The sequence below is a fragment of the Cebus imitator genome, unplaced genomic scaffold (assembly GCF_001604975.1).
Source record: "Cebus imitator isolate Cc_AM_T3 unplaced genomic scaffold, Cebus_imitator-1.0 Scaffold464, whole genome shotgun sequence".
Taxonomy (NCBI): domain Eukaryota; kingdom Metazoa; phylum Chordata; class Mammalia; order Primates; family Cebidae; genus Cebus; species Cebus imitator.
In genome coordinates, this window is record NW_016107779.1 from 107238 (window position 1) to 127047 (window position 19810).

At 57.8% G+C, this 19810-nt stretch overlaps 1 protein-coding gene across 8 annotated transcripts in view; it reads right to left on the bottom strand.

The window, feature by feature from the left end:
* The window catches only part of SPNS2 (sphingolipid transporter 2), a 39500-nt gene that overhangs the window by 1794 nt on the left and 17896 nt on the right, over nt 1-19810 (bottom strand). Inside the window, exons 3-12 of one of the 8 annotated variants that reach the window (XR_005197378.1) lie at nt 11565-11701; nt 6124-6275; nt 5860-5926; nt 4302-4444; nt 3856-3955; nt 3572-3761; nt 3171-3236; nt 972-1070; nt 723-886; nt 232-278 (exon numbers count right to left, since the gene is read on the bottom strand). Coding sequence is in view for 6 of the 8 variants with exons in the window: in XM_037732689.1 (XP_037588617.1) it covers nt 232-423; nt 723-886; nt 972-1070; nt 3171-3236; nt 3572-3761; nt 3856-4008; nt 4302-4444; nt 5860-5926; nt 6124-6275; nt 11565-11701 (1363 nt within the window). In the remaining 2 variants the exon portion in view is untranslated. Of the gene's footprint in view, nt 1-231; nt 424-722; nt 887-971; nt 1071-3170; nt 3237-3571; nt 3762-3855; nt 4009-4301; nt 4445-5859; nt 5927-6123; nt 6276-11564; nt 11702-19810 lie in introns of those variants that run through there. The other 7 variants (XR_005197377.1, XM_037732689.1, XM_037732688.1 and 4 more) reach the window with 7 other exon arrangements.

Sequence of the window (19810 nt, forward strand, 5' to 3'; positions counted from 1 at the left end):
GGGAGTTCTGGCCAGGCCCCACCCAGCCCTTGGAAGGAAGGAAGGGGGAGCTATTTACTGGAAGCGGGAGCCCTGACCCATGGTTCCATCAGTGAATTCTGGCACCATCAGAGTCCAAGCCCAGGGTTGGTGGGAGGTGCTGGGGCAGGAAGGGGACTCCAGAGGAAGAGTGCTCCCTGTCACCTAGCCCTGGCCTTCCCCCTTCCCGAGGGCCTCCCTGCCTGCACTCACCACCTCAGACTTTCACAGATGCGGGCGGCATCACCAGCTGGTTCACCCTGGGGGAGAGACGGGCGGGGGTCAGGGTGGCGCGTCAGCAGGGGCCGGGCCCGGGCACTGCTCTGGCACATCGCGTCGTGGGGGCCAGCTGACCGGAGGTGCTGGGCAGGGACCTCGTCAGCCCCAGGGGGAGGTGGGAGAGCCCAGGGGTGGGGAGAGGAGAGAGAGAGGAGTGAAGAGGAAAGAAGAAAGAAGTCAGAAGGTGAGAGGAAAGGGAAGGGGGAGGGGTCCCAGCCTCGAAAACCACCAAGTCCAAGCCTGGACCCACCGGACACCCCCGTGGCCCCCACAGCTCCAGGCCGATGCTGGCGCTGAGATCCACAGGCACGGGGAGGCCCAGGGACTGGACCCCAGCCACCAGGCCACACACTGGGTGCACCCAGGTCTCCCCTCCGCCACCCCCGAGCAGGGCTCCCCAGCAGCCTCCCCTCAGCCCCACTCACTGCTGCTCAGCCTTGGCACGGTCGCTGAGGAAGAAGAGCGCCGTGGCGAGGAAGAACATGCCCCCCAGGACCACGACGAAGGGGCAGAGCATGAGCGCGTAGCCCAGGCTCAGGAACTCCCAGAGCGGGGAGTCCTTGGTGCTCTGGCGGATCAGGTCTGAGATCTGCGAGGATGTGGGGGCGGGTGTCAGGGCACAGCCCCCGGAGCCCTCAGCCTCCCCAGGCCAACCCCCTCCTAGGGCAACTCACAAAGCCAATGAGGTAGGGGCTCCCGGCGTCCCCCAGCAGGTGGGAGGTGAAGCTCTGCAAGGCCACGGCCGTGGCGCGCCGGGTGGGGATGACCACGTACTGCGGGAGAGGCGGGCAGGTCGGCGAGGAGCCAGCCCCAACCCCGGGCCTGGCACCTCCGAAGCCCCACACCCTCAGACTCCCTCCTCTCCCCCCTGGACCCTGCCCTCCTCCCCGCCAGCCACCCCTCTCCTCCCTGAGCCCCTCCACCCACACACAGCTTCAGTCACCCCCGCAGCCCCAGGGGCTTCCCCACCTCCAGCCCAGACCAGTGCCACCTGCCCCAGACCGAAAGCGTCATTGCCCTCAAACCTGCTGTGCCCCCGGGATGCCCCTCAGAAATGGGAATCTTCACCTTCCTCTCAGCTACTTGCAGCCAAGGGAAAGTAATTTGGGGGCTGCCCAGGTGCCAGTCACCAGAGGCCATTAGCCCAGAGCCCTCCGAGCCGTCGAGAGCGGCCACACCGCCACCTCCCCTGCTCGGCTCTTGCTCCGTTCCTGAGACCAGGCTGTCGTGGCTTCTGCCCTTGGCCCATAGTCACGGACACACTGAGGCCCAGAGAGGCACATGTTCCAGGGGAACCCGAACCCCAGCTGGGACCATTTGTCCTCACTCCCATCAAGCTAAAGACCCATCTTGGTTCCCCTCCCTGACACCTGGGATGGGAGCTGGTGAGGCAGGCCCCTGCCTGGAAGAGCCTCTGCTCACACCCGTGGGCACCTCAGCACTGAATGCCAGGTATTGCTGGGCCCTAGGCCCCATCAGTCCAAGCAGGCCCGAGCCACAGGAGGCGTGCTTCAAAGCGGGGCAGGCCAGAGTCAGGAGGGGCTGGGGCGGGGGGCGGGACAGGCATGGCCAGCTCTGTGGGTGCCCCAAGCCCCTGTGCCCTGAGCTCCAGCTGCCTCACCTCTTTGGAGTGCCAGCCTTAGTGGGCATCAGCAGCCAGCACCCATGGGCACCCCATTGCAGGAGAGGTGGGGGCGGGTGGAAAAAGGCCTGAATCTGGTTAAACGGAGTGGCCTCGTTTCCAGCCACTGACACGGAATAAACTGGGACACAATTTCCCGGGGACCCTGACCCTGCCGGCAGCCGTCAGGGGCTCCCCCGGGGGTGGTGGAGGCAGGGGAGGAGGGGTCCTGGCCAGCACCAAGGTAACTTGATCTGCACAGACTCACTCCTCCCTTCACGCTGGGCCTGGGCAGCGACCCCAGCCCACCCCTGCCACTGCCTGGCTCCGTGCTGAGGCTCAAAGCCGCATCAGACCTTCCCACCACCACCCCAGCCCATGGACTCAGGGGGACAGAGAGACAGCCCAGGGAAAGTGGATTCACCAGGAGGCTCGGGGTGGGCAAGGCAGGCTTCCCAAAGCACAGAAGCCAGCAGGGCCGCGGTGCCTGGCACACTCATCTCCTGGGCTATCCCACACTGGGCACCCGACCCTGAGCACCCTGAAGGTCCACCCATGAGTCCTTCCTCCGTCTGCCCCAGAGCCTGCCCTGACACCTCCCAGACACACTCCCCTGTCCCCTGCCGACCCTGGCCAGGCTGATCCCTGGGCACGGGACCAAGTGTCACACCCCTGCCACCCCCAGACGGCCACGAGTTCCTAGCCCCTCCTGGCTCCTCCCAGGGTGCTCCCATCCCCACCCAGGGACACAAGCCCCTGCTGGCCGCTCAGACAGCCCTTTGTCCCCGGCTGGCTGGTCTGGAGCCCATTGTTGGCCCCGTGAAGACGGCCTCTGTCCGCCAGCCCCAGCCACAGGCACTCGGGCAGGCGCGCCTGGGAGCCAGGCTGAGCAAGGAGGGGCAGAGCCCATGAACACTCAGACCCGGGGGGAGGAGTGCTGGCAGGCAGCGGTACCTCGGTGCCAGCCTGGCACTGCCAGCCTCCCAGACACTAACCTGAGCCTCGAGACACCCCTCCCCACCCAGTCCCCACATCTCGCTCTGCCCACCCAGCCCTCTGCTTCCTGGCCCTGTCCAGACGCAGACCCCAAACTCTGATCCCCTCCCTGCCGCTGGCTTCACCGTCCTGGCAGGCCTGCCTTCCCACCCACCCCCAACAGCTCTCCCGCCCCTTCACCCGCCCTTCCCAGCCGCCCCTGTGAGGTCGAGGCCTGGGTCAGCTGTACAAGGTGACCTCGGCCTGCCTGGCTCACCATGAGGATGTCGGCGGTGATGGCCCAGTTGGAAAACAGCAGTGTCTCCCCGACAAAGATACAGATCTGCCCAGGAGAGAGCAAAGCAATCATCAGGGGACCCTCCCCCCACAGCAGCCACAGGCTGCTCCCTACACACTGGCTGCTGGCGGGGAGCCCACAAAACCTCACATCCCCCCCAGGGCCTGCATCCATTCATGGGCCGTCCAGAGACTTCAAGCCATGCCCACGGCCCCAAGGCACCCAGAGGCCCCAACAGGCCAGGGATGGGCAGGGCAGCCAGAGAACAGGAGCCTCCCGAGGGAAGGGACCGTCCCACAAGTCAGACCAAATTTCCCATTCCAGACCCTCTCGTGGCCCAGGCCCAGCTCCCCCAGCACCCCTCCCCGCACCGCACTCACATAGGCCCCTACGATGCTGCTCTTGGCAGCCACGAAGATCAGGCAGATGAAGATGGCAGAGCCCAGCATGCCCACGGCACACACCAGGGGGTCGGCCCGCTGGGTCCTCAGGCGGCACCAGCGTGTGGCTCCCGCACCCGTGACCACGCCCAGGAAGCCCGTAAAGCAGGTGATGGCCCCAAAGATGAGGCTGTGGGGACAGAGGATGGGGGCGTGAGTTGAGGGGGGTCAGGGCTCAGGCTGAGGGGCCCTCCTATCCGAGGTCCCAACCCACGGGGCCCCACCTGTCCTTGGCCCCGCAGGGCGGGCTGCTGCATGACTCCGCCGTCTTCTGCACGACTTGTGCTCGGTGCAGGTACAGTGGGATCCACATGCCCAGGGCCCCTGTGGCGAAGGAGACAGCCGACGTGGCCAGGGAGGAGAAGACGTAGCTGCGGCTGGGAAGAGGCCAGGCAGTGGCACTGAGCTGAGGGACCTCCCCCAGCTCCCACAGGCAGCCCCGTGCATTGGAGGGACAGAAGGCCCCAAATGCCTCGTCTTACAGGCCCCAGGGGTGAGGATTCAGGCTGCAGAAATAATAGATTTTTGGGGCCAAAACGTCCCTCCCAGCACTGAGACAGCAGAACTGGCGGGTGTCCGGCTGAGGGTGCGGGGGGCTGCCCTGCAGGGAAAGCCCCCCTCACCTCAGCACCCGCACCCCGCCCACCAGGCCCTTCCCAGCCGTACTCACTTCCGGATCAGGGCCTTCATATCTCGGAGCCATGAGGTCCGGGCCTTCAGCTGGTCCCCAAGCTGGTCGGCATGGCCTCTCTTAGTGGCTGGGACCAGGATGAGGATGAGCGTTCCTGTGATCATGCCCAGGACAGGGGACACCTGTCAGGGAGCAGGAAGTAAGGACACCAGGGCCTGGCCAGCCTCGTCTCTGCTGCAGAAGGGGGGTCTCAGGCAAACCGCGCCTTCTCCAGGCCACAAGCCTTTCCTCTGAGCTGGGGTCTGCCCAGACTTCCTAACTGGGCTGCTGAGAAAACCCGGGGCTGAGGTCAGTCAAGGGGCTGGGGACTTGAGATGGACCTTCCAGACCAGGGGCAGGACCGGAGCGGGGAAGGTGCAGGGAAGCCAGACTGGAGGAAGAAGAAGGGGTGGGTAAGTGGAGCAGTGTGTGGATGGACAGAGGAGAGATGGCTGAAGAGATGGATGGAGAACAGAAGGAGGGAGGGAGGGAGGGAAGGAGGGAGGGAGGGATGAATCGATATATGAATGTATGGACAGATGGATGAATGGACAGACAGACAGACGGACGGACGGACAGATGGATGGACAGACGGATGGACGAATGAGAGAGAAGTAGGTAGCCAGATGGGATGACGACTTTGAGCGAGGAGAGAATTCCTGAGGCAGGTTCCCAACATAGGTTCCTCAGCCACAGGGCACCGGGAAGGTGCTGTCTGGGCGTGGAGCATCTGACTGACAGGCCAGGTGGACTGGCATTTAGGGGGGTGGCCCATACAGGCCCCACAGGAAGAGGCTCACCAGCCCTTTTGGGTCTTCCCTGTGTCCAGCCCATTTTCCAGAAGAGAACCTCAAGGCCCCAGGTTTCTCTCCGGATGGGAGGGTGACATCCTGGCGGCCTGGATTCCGTCCCACCAGCCCCTCAGAACAGTCTCCCCTCGCGCCCCCGGGACTGGGAGCCCCTGGGTTGGGGAGTTCCTCTGCGTGCCACCTCCCTCTCGCCCCCCATTAAGAAATTCCACGGAGGCCGCTTCCTTCCTGCTTTTAGGAAAAAACACTTTGTCTTAAGCTTCCGCTCCTCCGAGACACTGGGGGCCTCTGTTTCCTCCGATTGCACTGTCCTGGGGCCTCGGTAACTTGCCCCAAACCCAGTGAGACAGGAAGTGACTCCAGACCCTGGGGCCCCCACGCAGAGGTCTTGTCCCAGCCTTACCCTAGCACAGCGCCAGGGCTCGAGGCAGGAAGCACCACCATGGACCTGGAATTTCCTGACATGGTGGGAGAATCCTTGGTTCTCAACCTGGGACTCCCGGGCGGGAGATTCCAACCCTCAGCCTGGGGGCCCTGAGGGCGGCAGGACTGTGTGTGGCTCCCCGCATGCCTGAGCATTCTGACACCTTGATCTGCACTAATCTGGAAGGGCAGGGATTTCAGGGTCCAGGCAGCTGGGGAGGAATCCTGGAGGCCTACGTCCTAGCCTGGGTTCCATCTCTGGGCAACCCTGGGGCGAGGTCTGCACTGGAGGGTGTCCTTGTGGAGGGAAGGGACATACACCTTACCCGCAAGGCCCAGTGCCAGTCTCCGGCTGCCTGCTTCACGCTGGAGCCAGTGATGTAGCCCAGGCCGCTGCAGAGAAGAGACACACGTCAGGCTGAGCAGAGACGGGCTGGGGACAGGGAGTGCCCACCCTCACCACCCAGCCAGCTGGCCAGGGAGCGGGTCCAGGCGTTTCTCAAAGGCTGACCATCCACCTATTGAGTTCCCTGAGGGTGCAGGGAACCTTCCCCAGATCCTCAGCCAGACCCCGGTGTCTCAGCTCTCACCTGCCCAGCGGGATGGCGAAGTAGAAGACGGACAGCATGAGCGTGCGCGTGTTCTTGGTGAAGAGGTCGCCGATGATGGTGGGCGCGATGGTGGAGTAGCTGGCCTCGCCGATGCCCACCAGCCCCCGGGACAGGACCAGCAGCCAGAAGTACTGTGGGGAGGGGTGGCAGATGCTGGGGACCGGCTGCCCGCTCTCTCCCTCTCCTCTCTGCTTCCCGCTTTGGCCCCTCCCCTGGCAGGGCCCAGGAGCCAGGGGAGAGAAGGGTAAGGGTGCTGGTGGGCTGCACCTCTGTATAAACGACCTCCCCAGCCACTCCGGGCCTCAGTTTGCCCCTCTGTATAGTGGGTCTGACGGGGCCTGGCTGGCCCACGCTGGGATGGGACAAGACGATCCCAGCTTGAGAGTGGTATGGCCCAGGCAGACCCTTCTGCCCCCATAAGCTCTGGGGACACAAGCCTAGGTGTTGGCTCTCCACCAACTAGGAGACCTGCTCCCTAGTTCTGACTGCACTTCGGGAGCCTCAAGCCACCACACTTCACTCTGTCCCTCTCCCAAGCCGGGTGACTGGGCCAACTCTGGCAGCGCTGCGGGCCCAGTGTGAGTCGGGAGTGGGCAGGGAAGCCCAGGGGCCCCAGAGCCCCTCCTCCTGCACACATCAAAGGGCAAAGTCTGGCTCAGCGGGGAAGGGTGGGGCCCTGCCAGCTGCTGGTGGCTCGACCCTTTGATGTGGACCTGTCCCCTCCTGTCCCCAGCTGCCCGAGGCCTGACAACCCAGCCTGGTCATCGTTCCCCAGCCCCACCCTGACCACCCATCTGGCCAGCATTGCCCACATCCAGCCCTCGCCGGGGGCTCCCTGACTTCCCTCCGTCTGCTCACCTCGCCCCCAGCTGGCTGTGATCCCGGGTGCTGCCTGGGTTGGCCCATCTCTGACCCCTCATGCTGGTCTCTCTTTCTCCCTCTCGCTCTTCCTATGTCCCCAGCTGCCCTTAGCTCCTCACCTCTGTTTCTCTTCCTGGGATCACCTGCCCACAGCCTTGGCCTGTTTTTCTGTGGGGTCATTTGTCTCTTTTGCATTTTATTTATTTATTTATTTTTTTGAGACGGAGTATCACTGGAGTGCAGTGGTGCGATCCTGGCTCACTGCCACCTCTGCCCCCACGGATTCAAGGATGCTCCTGCCTCAGCCTCCTAAGGAGCTGGGATTATAGGCACCTCGGCCTCCCAAAGTGCTGGGATTACAGGCATGAGCCACCACGCCTGGCCCTCTGTGTGAGGCGGGGCACAGGGGCTCACGCCTGTAATCCCAGCACTTTGAGAGGCTGAGGCAGGAGGATTGCTTAAGGCCAGGAGTTCGAGACCAGCCTGGATAACATAGCGAGACCTCGTCTCTACAAAATTCTAAAAATAAAAAAAAAAAATCAGCAGGACATCAAGGTGCACACCTGTAGTCCTAGCTACTTAGGAGACTGAGGCAGGAGGGTCAGTGGAGCCCAGGAGGTCAAGTCTGAAGTGAGCTATGATCACACCACTGCATATCAGCCTAGGCGACGAAGCACAGTGAAACACATTTAAGGCAGGCATGATGGTTCACACCTGTAATCCCAGCACTTTGGGAAGTCAAGATGGGTGGATCACCTGAGGTCAGGAGTTCGAGACCAGCCTGACCAACATGACAAAACCCCATCTCTACTACAAATATAAAAATTAGCCAGGCATGGTGGTGGGTGCCTATAATCCCAGCGACTCAGGAGGCTGATGCATGAGAATCACTTGAACCCGGGGTAGGGAGTGTAGGGGGTGTCAGAGGTTGCAGTGAGCCGAGATTGAGCCATTGCACTCCAGCCTGGGCGAAAGAGCAAAACTCCATCTCAAAACAAACAACATTTAAAAATAAAATGAACGTAAAAGGAAACCTTCCATGCGTCTTATCCTGTAACCTCCTTTCGCCCCACATTCTTATCTTTTTGAAACCCGTTTATGCTGATGAATCAAGATCTAGTTCATTTGCTGTCAAGAGTCTCACCGGGATGGGCACAGTAGCTCACACCTGTAGTCCCAGCACTTTGGGAGGCTCAGGTGGGTGGATCACCTGAGGTCAGGAGTTCGAGGCTAGCCTGGCCAAGACGGTGAAACCCCATCTCTACTAAAAATACAAAAATTAGCTGGGTGTGGCGGCGGGCACCTGTAATCCTAGCTACTTGGGAGGCTGAGGCAGGAGAATCACTTGAACCCAGGAGGCAGCGGTTGCAGTGAGCTGAGATTGTGCCATTGCACTCCAGCCTGGGCGACAAGAGTGAGAGCGAAACTCTGTCTAAAAAAAAAAAAAAAAAAAAAGACATACATCATTTATCTGTGTAGCCAGTGACAGCCATTTAGATTGCTTCCTATATATTTTTTTGCTATGACAGTGCTGCAATGAACCTTCTTACGTGCATGTGTCCACGAGCTGGAGTTTCTCTTTTGGGTATATACCCAAGTAGAGGGCTGGGCCGTGGGAGATACAGCGAGTTTTATAATATCCTGCCATTTCACTCTCTAAAGAGACTCTACCCATTTACACTCCCAGCGGCAGGGCTGGAGTCCCCAAGTCCTCACAGCTTTGATAACACTTGGTATTGTCAGACTTTGTAATTGTCGCCAATGCCACGGGTGTGAAACGGTACCTCACTGCTCTCATTTGCATTTCCCCATCACTGGAGAGGCTGAGCACTGTCTCTTCCTACATTTATTGGCCGTTTGGGTGTCTTCTGAAGCTGTCTGTAACTATCCCTTGCCCAATTTCTGCTGTGTTATTTGTCTTTTTCTTACTGATGTATAGTCCTAGATTTTAAGAGCTTGCTTCTTGCTTTACTCTCTCCTCTCTGGACTTTATTCTGCAGTGTGGTTTGAAATACAGACCAAACTCTTCTTTCAATCCAGATGGAGAGAGAGTTCCTCCCAAGCCACCTGTCTCAGATGCAGCTGTCATCCTCCACGAAATCCCCACGGAAATGAGGACTCTGTCGCGTGGCTCTTAGTCCACGGCGCTGCTGTTTGGGTCAGAATAGCTGCATTTTCATAACCGGGAGGCAAATCCCCTTTCGCTGTTAATTTTTCGCAATGTTCTTGGCGGCTCCTGGGCATTTTCTCTGCCAAATTAACTTCAGAACCACATGGCCGAGGTCTAAAACCCCCATGGGACGCAAATTGTGACTGCCGTGGATTTCTAGATTCACTGGGGGTGACCTGTTTCTCTCTGTGCCTCTGCTCATCTCCTTCACCAACCCTCCCTCCCCTTCCACACACCCAGAGGTAGGCCCAGGCCTGGCAAGATGGCCTCAACTCACTGGTCAGTCCCAGGGGCAGCCCCAGAGGTTGGTGACCAGGGGCCTGGCCAGGGGCAAGACAAGGCCCTGAGGGGCCCTAGAGATTTCTGATCCAGTCCTTTTTTTTTTTTTTTCNTCTGTAGAGAGTCTTGCTCTGTCACACAGGCTGGAGTGCAGTGGCACGATCTGGGTTCACTGCAACCTCTGCATTCCCAGGTTCAAGCGATTCTTTTGCCTCTGCCTCCTGAGTAGCTGGGACTATAGGCGCACATTGCAATGCCCAGCTAATTTCTTTTATATTTTAGTAGAGATAGGGTTTTACTGTGTTGCCCAGGGGGTCTCGAACTCCTAAGCTCAGGCAATCCACCCACCTCAGCGTCCCAAAGTGCCAGGATTACAGGCGTGAACCACCGCGCCCGGCCCAGTCCTTATTTTTCACTTCCCATCCTGGGTCTGGAGCTCACCTGACCTGACCCTCCTCCGTGACGCTGCCACATGAAGCAAGGATGTCGCTGGAAAACCTGCCGATTCTCTCTGCCCTCCCTCCAATGTCCCCTCTATCCACCCACATCTGACCCGGCCATTGATCTTCAAACTTTTCCAGAGCTCAGCACTGCCACAGAAGGAAGCCCAGACCCTCAAGCCTGGTATTCAAGGCTCTCCATGACCCAGTCCCCACTTCCTTTGCAGTGAAAATGCAATCCTCAATCTTTCTTTTCTTTTTTTTTTTGAGATGGAGTTTTGCTCTCGTCACCCAGGCTGGAGTGCAGTGGCACAATCTCCACTCACTGCAACCTCCGCCTTCCGGATTCAAGCGATTCTCCTGCCTCAGCCTCCCACGTAGCTGGGATTACAGGCGCACACCACCATGCCTGGCTAATTTTTATATTTTTAGTACAGATGGGGTTTCACCATGTTGGCCAGGCTGGTCTCAAACTCCTGACCTCAGGTGGTCCACCCACCTCAGCCTCCCAAAGTGCTGGGATTACAGGTGTGAGCCACTGCGCCCGGCCCAATGTCACTCTTTGAATACACTGCACAATTTCTGCATCCGTGGGTTGGCTCCCTCTGTCCATGATGCCTTCACTAAAAGTCCTAATCTCCCAGTCTTGCCTGCCTAGCTCAAATACCACCTCCTCCAGGAAGCCTTCCCTGACCCCATGGATTTTAAGAGACAGCTGTCTCTTTAGTGAGGACACTTTCTGCACCTCTTGAAGGCTCTGAGCACAGAAGCTCCCATCAAATCTTCCTGCCCCAAAGCCCGGGTGCTCCCAAGGACAGGGCTATACTGAAAGCCCCTTGAACACAGATCATATTCTCCCCTTCTTCCACCATCTTTCTCTACAGCAGCCGTCATGTGATTGCTCCTCTCTGCTTGAATGCACCTAGAGATGGGAAACTCACTATCTCATAAGGCAACAGGCTCATCTTCGGGAGAAAGAGCAGAAACAGGGACTGCATGAACACGGGCGTGTTCCAGGGCCTGGCCCTTCACAGCTCAGCTACTTCTCACAGGAAACCTTCAAGTTGGGAAGCATCATCCCCATTTTAACGATGAGGAAACCGAGGCTCAGAGAGATTAAGAGTAAGTTTCTTCAGGCCACAAAGCTGAGTCGGCAACAAAGTTGGGATAGTCAAGTCAAGGCCTGGGAGAGCTAAATGAGGGAATGCTTCTTTGTGTGGAATTGATGTTTGCTTCTCTGGAACGTCAACCCAAGAAGTTAGCTGGTCATCAGACCAAGCACAAACTGAGCAAGAACCAGAGAGGGGTAGTGACTCCCCCAGGGTCACACAGCCAGGTAATGGCAGAGCCAGGACTAGAACCCAGGCCCTCACTCCTAGGCCAGACTTATTCTTTGCATCCATCCCAAGTCAGACGGCCACTCAGAAGGAGTCAGGAGGCCACTCGGGCTGCAAGTCTCTCTGGTCGGACCAGCATGGGGAAGGCCCCAGCAGCAGGGCTGTTTTGTGAAAGTGCCCGAAGACCACCTCGTCCCTCTGCACTGGGAAGATGCTGGGGTTCAAGAAAAGGAGCTGGAAGCCCCGGGCTGGACGAGCACAGGCCAGTGAGACTCACCGCTCGCTGGAGGGCCCGGGACACAGGGGTGGGGGAGAAGCCAGGGCGGGCCTCACCTGCTGGGGAATGAAGGAGCTGGAAAAGGTGACTGCCGACCAGAAGAAAATGCCGCAGCTGAGAATCACCTTCCTGTTGAAGCGATCACCCAGGTAGCCGAAGATGGGGGCGGCCACCATGAAGCTGCAGATGAACACTGCGCAGGGAAAGGAGAGCTTGAGGGGCGGCCTGGGCCCTGCACCCCACCCTACCGGCCCACTTCACACCCGCTTAAGGCCAAGTACCTGTGGGGCAAAGCGACTGAGGAAGCAGCCCAGAGAGAGGGGACCTCAGACCCACCTGCACCCCAGGATGGCGGGACCGGCCTTACAAGGTCAGGCGATTCCATGGCGCCATCCCTTCCAATATATGTCCAGTTTGCCCAGTTTGTCCAGTTTTAGGTGAGCCCTCTGGGTACTTTTTTTGAGTCTTGCTCTGTCACCCAGGCTGGAGTGCAGTGGCACAATCTTGGCTCACTGCAACCTCCGCCTCCCGGGTTCAAGCAATTCTCCTGCCTCAGCCTCCCGAGTAGCTGGAATTACAGATTTGCGCCATCACGCCCAGCTATTTTTTGTATTTTTAGTAGAGATGGGGTTTCACCATGTTGGCCAGGCCGGTCTTGAACTCCTGACCTCATGATCCACCTGCCACGGCCTCCCAAAGTGCTGGGATTACAGGTGTGAGCCACCGCACCCAGCCTTGGGTACTTTCTAAAGGAGTAAAGACCTATTTATTGAACACTTTCTACATGCCAGGCACTGTGCCAGGGGCTCAGCACGTCCTATCTCATGTATCTTTTTAAAATTTGCTTTTGTTTATTGTTTTGAGACAGAGTCTTGCTCTGTCACCCAGGCTGGCGTGCAGTGGCACAATCTCAGCTCACTGCAACCTCCACCTCCTGGGTTCAAGCGATTCTCGTGCCTCAGCCACCTGAGTAGCTGGCATTACAGGTGCGGGTCACCATACTTGGCCAATCTTTGTATTTTAGTAGAGATGGGATTTGGCCGTGTTGTCCAGGCTGGTCTCGAACGCCTGGCCTCAAGTGATCCACCTGCTTTGGCCTCCCAAAGTGCGAGGATTACAGTTGTGAGCCACCGCAACTGGCCGTATCTCACGTATCATGTACCTTTCCAGCCCCTCGCACCTCACAGATGCGGAGACAGACAGAGGGAAAGTGACTTTCCCAACATCCCACAGGCAATAAAAGTCCCAGTGGGGATGTGACCCCATCTGCCTGACTCCAGGGCCTGTGTTTCTTATACTTTACCACACTGCACTCCTTACTCTACTTGGGAAAGAAGTTCAGAGAGGGGAAGGTATCTACGCAAGGTCATGCAGCAAATCAGGGCAGAACTGGGCCTGGAACTCCATTTCACACCTGCCGGATCACACAGCTGCCCTTGCTCCCAGCGTCTCAGGGGCTTTCCTGCTGGCTGAAGACACTGCCATCCATCCCCCATCCTACACTCCTGTCATTCACCACCACCACCACCAATTTTTTTTTTTTTTGAGATGGAGTCTCACTCTGTTGCCCAAGCTGGAGCACAGTGGCACAATCTCGGCTCACCACAACCTCCGCCTCCTGGGTTCAAGCAATTCTCCTGTCTCAGCCTCCCACGTAGCTGGGACTACAGGTGCACGCCACCACGCCTGGCTAACTTTTGTCTTTGTAGTAGAGACGGGATTTCACCATGGTGGCCAGGCTGGTCTCAAACTCCTGACCTCAAGCGATCCACCCACCTCGGCCTCCCAAAGTGCTGGGATTACAGGCGTGAGCCACCACACCCAGCCACCACAATTTTAAATAGAGGGGTCAGAGGAGGAGATATTTCAGCCAGGACCTGGAGGAGGTAAGGAACAAATCATGCAATTCTTGGGGGAAGAACAGCAGGCGCCCAGGCCCTGGGGCCGGAGTCCACTCAGCATGTCAGAGGACAGCAGAGAGGCTGGCATGGGGCCTCAGAGCCCCCAGTGATGACTGTGACATCCATGGATGACAAAGGAAGACTTGAGGGGATGCCGAGCACACACCGTGACCTGGCTTTGTTCTTCCAGGACAAGAGGTTAAAAGACTGAACGGGAGACCACTGCCAGCGATGGGAGGGGCCTTGGAGGTCCCAGGTGGGATGAAGAGGCGCAGAGCAAGGCAGGGTAGACCCTAGGTCACACGGCGAGGCAGCCCCCCCTTCCCTGTTCCTCCCCCTGGAAGGCAGTCCCACAGCTGACGGACAGATGGCCAGACAAAGACTGGGAGTGGCAGACAAGGCAGCCCATTGGCCTCTGACCGCCAGGCTGAATGTGTGCGTGGGCCCGGCTGCTCCTGCGTGGGCCTGAGACCCTGGCGAGATGCGACCTGAGAGAAGAGAAAGAGGGAGAGAGGAAGGAAGCAGGAAAAGGGAGGGGAAGGCGGGGCGAGAGGGCCAGGCACGGCCCCCTGAACTTGGCTGGGGGAGTGACCGCCCCTCTCTTATGCGAGCAAGAGCAGGCCAGGGAGTGTGTGTACATGGTGGGTGTGCAAGGAGACCCACTAATTCCAGAGGCCTTGAGCAGAATCCCCTTGCAGGTGCACAGACCTGGGTGTGGGAGACACTCCCTGGGCTCAAATTCACCTCTGCTCCCTCCCAGCCGGTAACCTCAGTCAGGTCACGACCTTTCTGTCCCACCTTCAATGGGGTGCTGAAAAACGTTTAACTGGCTCTGAAAAAGGGGCAAGAGGAACCCTTATGCGGCATGTTTGCTCTTTTTTTTTTTTTTTTTTTTTGTACTCAGAGGCTCTGTCTCCCAGGCTGGAGTGCAGTGGTGTGTTTCACTGCAACCTCCGCCTCCCGTTTAAGCAATTCTCCTGCCTCAGCCTCCCAAGCTGGGATTACAGGTGCGTACCACCATGCCTGGCTAAGTTTTATATTTTTAATAGCAACGGGGTTTTGCCGTGTTGGCCAGGCTGGTCTCAAACACCTGACCTCAGGTGACCTGACCTCCCACCTCAGCCTCCAAAGGGTTGGGATTACAGGCGTGAGCCACCGTGCCCGGCTGTGGTTGCTCATTTCTGCGGCGTAAACACCTGCCCTGGCTGAGTTCAAGCTACACGGGTCGGGTCACTGATGGGAGTTAGAGACAGATACGCTGTCCGGGGTTTCTGCCGCACAAACAGAACAGACGTCACCACCATGGGAACACACTAACACTTAAACATAGTACAACCATTAGGAAATGAGGGCTTTTGAGTTATTATCTTTTTTTTTTTTTTGAGGTGGAGTCTCACTCTGTCCCCTAGGCTGGAGTGCAGCGGTGTGATCTCGGCTCACTGCAACCTCCGCCTCCAGGGTTCGATCGATTCTCCTGCCTCAGCCTCCCAAGTAGCTGGGATTACAGGCGGGGACTGCCACACCTGGCTAATTTTATGTTTTTAGTAGAGACGGGGTTTCACCATGTTGGTCAGGTTAGTCTCAAAGCCCTGACCTCAGGTGATCCGCTCACCCTGGCCTCTCAAAGTGCTGGGATTATAGGTGTGAGCCACTGCCACTGTGCCCGGCCCCCGTTTCTAATTATTTAATTGTAAGTTGATACTATTTAGTTATTAACAATGGTTGTATTTAACCACCAGCTCACACACCATTCCTGAAATGTCAACAATTGACTCTCATGAGCCCGTCTGAGCCAGCGCCAACATGCCAACATCCTCATCTGTAAAATGAGGGTAAAAATAGCAACTCTCCAGGGTTGGTCTGGGTACTGGCTAGCGCATGTGAGGAGGTACTTAATGCCACACCCTGCCCAGAGCAGGCCAGCCTTGGTCAACACTGGGCCCTTGTTTAAATTAGTCAAGGCAGAAATTATTTCCTCACATCTAGAAAAAGAATTTTTCCTGCTGGGCCTGCCTCCAAGGACCTGCCTGAGATCAGATCAGAACGTGGGCAGGAGGGAGATTTCCAGTCACATCAGGACTCACACACATTAGTGGGAGGAGGAAGAGCTGCTCTCCCTGTGCCTGTCTGTGCCAGGTGGGGAGTAGACAGAAGCAGAAGAGGAGTTGCCCCGTGTCTGGCCAGGGGCAGATCCTGTTCATAAGTTGCCCCATTTAAGGACAACCTATGCTGAGCAACCAGCAAGGAGCTCCAAATTCTGCCAGGATAATGAACAGAGGCTTCCTGGAGGTGGCGGTGTCAAAGCTGGGTGCTGAAGCATGCACAGGAGTTTACCATTACAAGAACACTTAACATCAGTGATATACACTGAAATGTAAACTTCAGATCTTACCAGCAACGCCAGATAATGGTGGATGAAGCATAAAGCTTAGTGCCGTAATAACTGCGCTTATTATTCGTGGGGCACTTGTTACAGGAACGCCCAGGCATGCAGCCTCGACATACGCACAGACGACCTCACTTCATTCTGTCCTCTTCATGTGACAGAGGAGACAATACAGGCCAAAAGAAGTGACATCACACTGCTAGTGTGTGGCTGGGCCAGAATTCAAACCCCAATTTGGCAGAATCCAGAGCCCTTGGTCGAAATCACTCCACAGTCTGCCATGCTGGGAAGCGGGACGGTCCCCGCCGAGGTTCCGAAGGTCAGAGAAAGCTCAGGGCACTTTGAGGACAGCAAGGAGACAGGTCAGGCCATGGTGTGAGAAGGCTGAAGAGGTGGCAGCGCGAGGGGAGGCCATGGAGGGAGGACTGGACTCTGAAGAGCAGGACAGCATCTCATGTTTAGAAGGCAACAGAGAACCACCGCCCCCAACGCCACTTGAAAAAGCCCCCGCCAAGTGGCCCAGACCTCGACCAGACCCTGGCCGTCAGGGCCATTCTCCCGTCTTGCCCACAGTGGAGCAGGAAGCGCAGGCCCCTCCTGGCTCTTTCAACCCCTCCCTGGTTTCTGGCTGCTAGCTCAGATGGGCAGAAGCCCCCAGCACCACAGGTGGACTCCTGGCAGAGGCAGGCACACCCCGGCCCCACCCACCAGCCCCAGCCTAATGAACTTGGCCAAGCACTTGTGTGCCCTTAGCTCCCCATGTCCATGCCCATCTTACAGCTGGGGTCACTGAGGCCCCAAGAGGTGGAGGAATTGGCCCCAGATGACAGCACATGAGGAAGGAACTCTCCGCACCGCTGCCTGCCCCCAGTGCCTTCCCTCGGCACAAGGCAGTCCAGGGTCAGGGGAGAGGTGGGGTCCATCATTGCCGCCCTCCCCTCTGCTCGGGATGGACAGGAGGGAAGACCGCTCCTGACCCTCTAGGAGGTCACAAGCCTTGAAGGGGCCTGAACACAATCAGGGTAGGCACGGGGAGGGGGCAGAGAGAACGTTCCTGGCAGAAGGGACAGGATGGGCGAAGACTCGGCCGTGTGAACCTCGTCCGATGCGGACACAGAGGCCAGCAGGCAGCTCTGCTGAAAATAAAGACCAGCCTGGCTGGGCCTCCAGGCTAGAAGCTTCCCCTGCCCACCGCCCCGCAATCCCGTGGTCTTTGTTTGTTTGAGGAGAGCTTTCTGGGCAGACTGGCGGCCCCACCCCTGGTTCTGGCAGGGGCGGCTTTCCCAGCAGTTCCACAGGAGGACATCCTGTGGAGGGTGCGGGGAGCCCTCGCTCGGCTCACGTGTGCTGAGCCCACAGGTCTGGGACAATGGAGAGACAGGGCAGGCAGCCAGGGCCTGGCGGGTGGGGCCAGGGCAGGAGGGAGGGAGGACTCAGAACAACTCGCCTGCCTTGGGGTCTCGGGCCAGCACCTCACTCCCTTCCCTCGCCATTCAGGCAGGAGGCCATCAGAAAGCCACAGCGGGCGGATGCATGCCTCAGGTGCCGGCCACCTCTCATGGCAGCCCAGAGCTCAGAATCCCCATGGGGACTCGTTGTCCTGGTGGGCAGCCCCGGACCCCCGTCCATGGTGAGGGGAGCCACCCTCCTGGCATGCCTGGCCTGTGTGACCCCAGAAGGGCGTTCTGGAGCAGGAGAGACAGGGCTGAGCTTGGGGGATCCCTGAGCCCCCACTCTGTGGCCTTGGACCCTGCATTGGGCCCTTGCCTCGGCCTGGACTGAACCACGGCTATTTTTACATGGCTGACCTGTTATTTGGAGAAGACTCGCCATCCTCCACATCCTGTGGGCAGGGAGGATGCTCAGGAGGCATGGGTGGGGTGGGGCTAGGCTCTGCCATCCAAGGGACAGCCCAGGTTGGCCAAGCTGAGGGAGAGTGCTGAGGACAGATGGCCCCATCGGCACGTGACAGCTCACCATGCTCAGACTTCCACCTCCTCCGTGATCCCTCTACTCAGGATATAAACTGTGCTGGCCTCTCAGGCCTCAGGGTGAATGAGGTTTTGGGGCCACCTCTTGAACAGTGTGGGGGGCTTGAGGAACAGCCACAGGAGCTGTCCGACTGTGCCTTCAGAACCCAAGTCTGCTGAAGCAGGAGGCGGTTGCCAGGCTGGCCAAAGATGGTGGTGGGGGGAGAACGGCCAGGAGACTCTCCCTAAAGCAGAGGCAGTGTCTGGTTTCAGTCTGAGCTGGCTCTTCCTGTCCCCACTCTCCCTCCGTTCCCCTGTGCCCATCCTGGCACTTCCTCATGACCCCACAAACCCCAGCCAAGTAGCCTTCAGCTTCCTCTGCCACCCTTCCCACACTTGATCTCAGAATAAATATCCTGATACACACATCTTACAAGGACCTGCCCTGCCCCAAAACCTTCTCTGGCTCCCCACTGCCCCAAGACAAAATCCACATGCCTTATCTTGGCCTTCAAGCCTTTCACAGTCAGACCCTGCCCACTGTCCAGCCTCTTCTCCTCTGTTCTCCCCATGCACCAGCCCATGGCCAATGGGCCACACAGGTCACTGAGTAAGGCAGTGTCATAAACAACCTTCGTTCTCCCTTGCCCTTCTCTGTGTGCCACTGACGTCGATTTCCTCAGATCTAACTTTCTTTTTTCTTTTGAGAGGGAGTCTCGCTCTGTCACCCAGGCTGGAGTGCAATGGTGCGATCTCGGCTCACTGCAACCTTTGCCTCCTGGGTTCAAGCAATTCTCCTGCCTCAGACTCCCAAGTAGCTGGGATTACAGGTGTACACCACCACGCCCGGCTAATTTTTGTATTTTTAGTAGAGCCAAGGTTTCACCATGTTGGTCAGGCTGGTCTCAAACTCCTGACTTCGGGATCCACCCACCTTGGCCTCCCAAAGTGCTGGGATTACAGGCCTGAGCCACCGCACCCGGCCTGCTCTATTAATTTGGAATTTGAGTTTGTCTGCAGTCGCGATTGTCCCGTGTCCCATGCAGGCTCTGCATCATGAAGAATTCCCTAAGGAATGGTCTGGGATTTGCTTCTGCTGGGGTCCGTGGAAATATAGGGGGCCTCTGTGGGGAAGGAATTAGAAGGCCCAGGCCTGTATGCAGCAGGGGCTGGAACTAGGCTCTCTCCATCAGGCCAGAGCCAGGTAGGAAATGTCCGTTCTTGAAAGGGAACTTCACCAGAAAACTACCCACCAGCGTGGGGACACAGCTTGGAATCAGGGAGCTTGGCTGGAAACGGAACCACCACGATTAGAATGCAGAAGCCCCAGGCCTGGAAAATGAGCCAGACTGGTGTTCCTTTGCTGAATCTGGGCGACGTGTTATATGGAAGTTGGTTGGGCTATTCTCACTGTTTTTTATGTATGTTTAAATTTTTTCATGATAAAAATGTTTATATTAAAAATACTGCGACAAGCTTCGAAGACATTTATCTGGTCCCTAAACACTCGGCACCACTTGGCTTCGATTCTAGCTCCCACTCTGTTTTCTGAGTTCATCTCTCTGCTTCTGGCATCTGGGAATTTCCCTGCTAGCTTTAGCTGTCAGGCTCAGCTTTGTAATTTAAACATGTTTCTTGGCATATTTTATCTAGCTTGGAGGGGAAAGGAGGGCTTCACACATTCAGTCGATCTCACACGCTGACTGCAAACTCTAACTCATCTTTCAAAGCCTCATTCTAATGTCTCCCCCTCAAGGACGCATTCTCCACCTGCCACCCGCCAGGGCGGGGCGCACGCTCTCTGCCATCCACCAGGCTCCCCCAGTCCCCCTGTGCCCGGTGGTGACTTGATGATACATTTTCTGCCCCCGTAGCTAGAGGGAATCTACCTGAGGGCAGGAACTGAGTCTGGGCAGAGCCCAACACACAGCCTGCCAAGCAGGAGGTTCGGTGGCAGCTGCCTCTTTAGGTATAGGCCATGGCAGTTCCTGATTTCCCAAAACAGCAAAACCTATGAGCCGTAATTTTTTTTTTTTTTTTTTTTT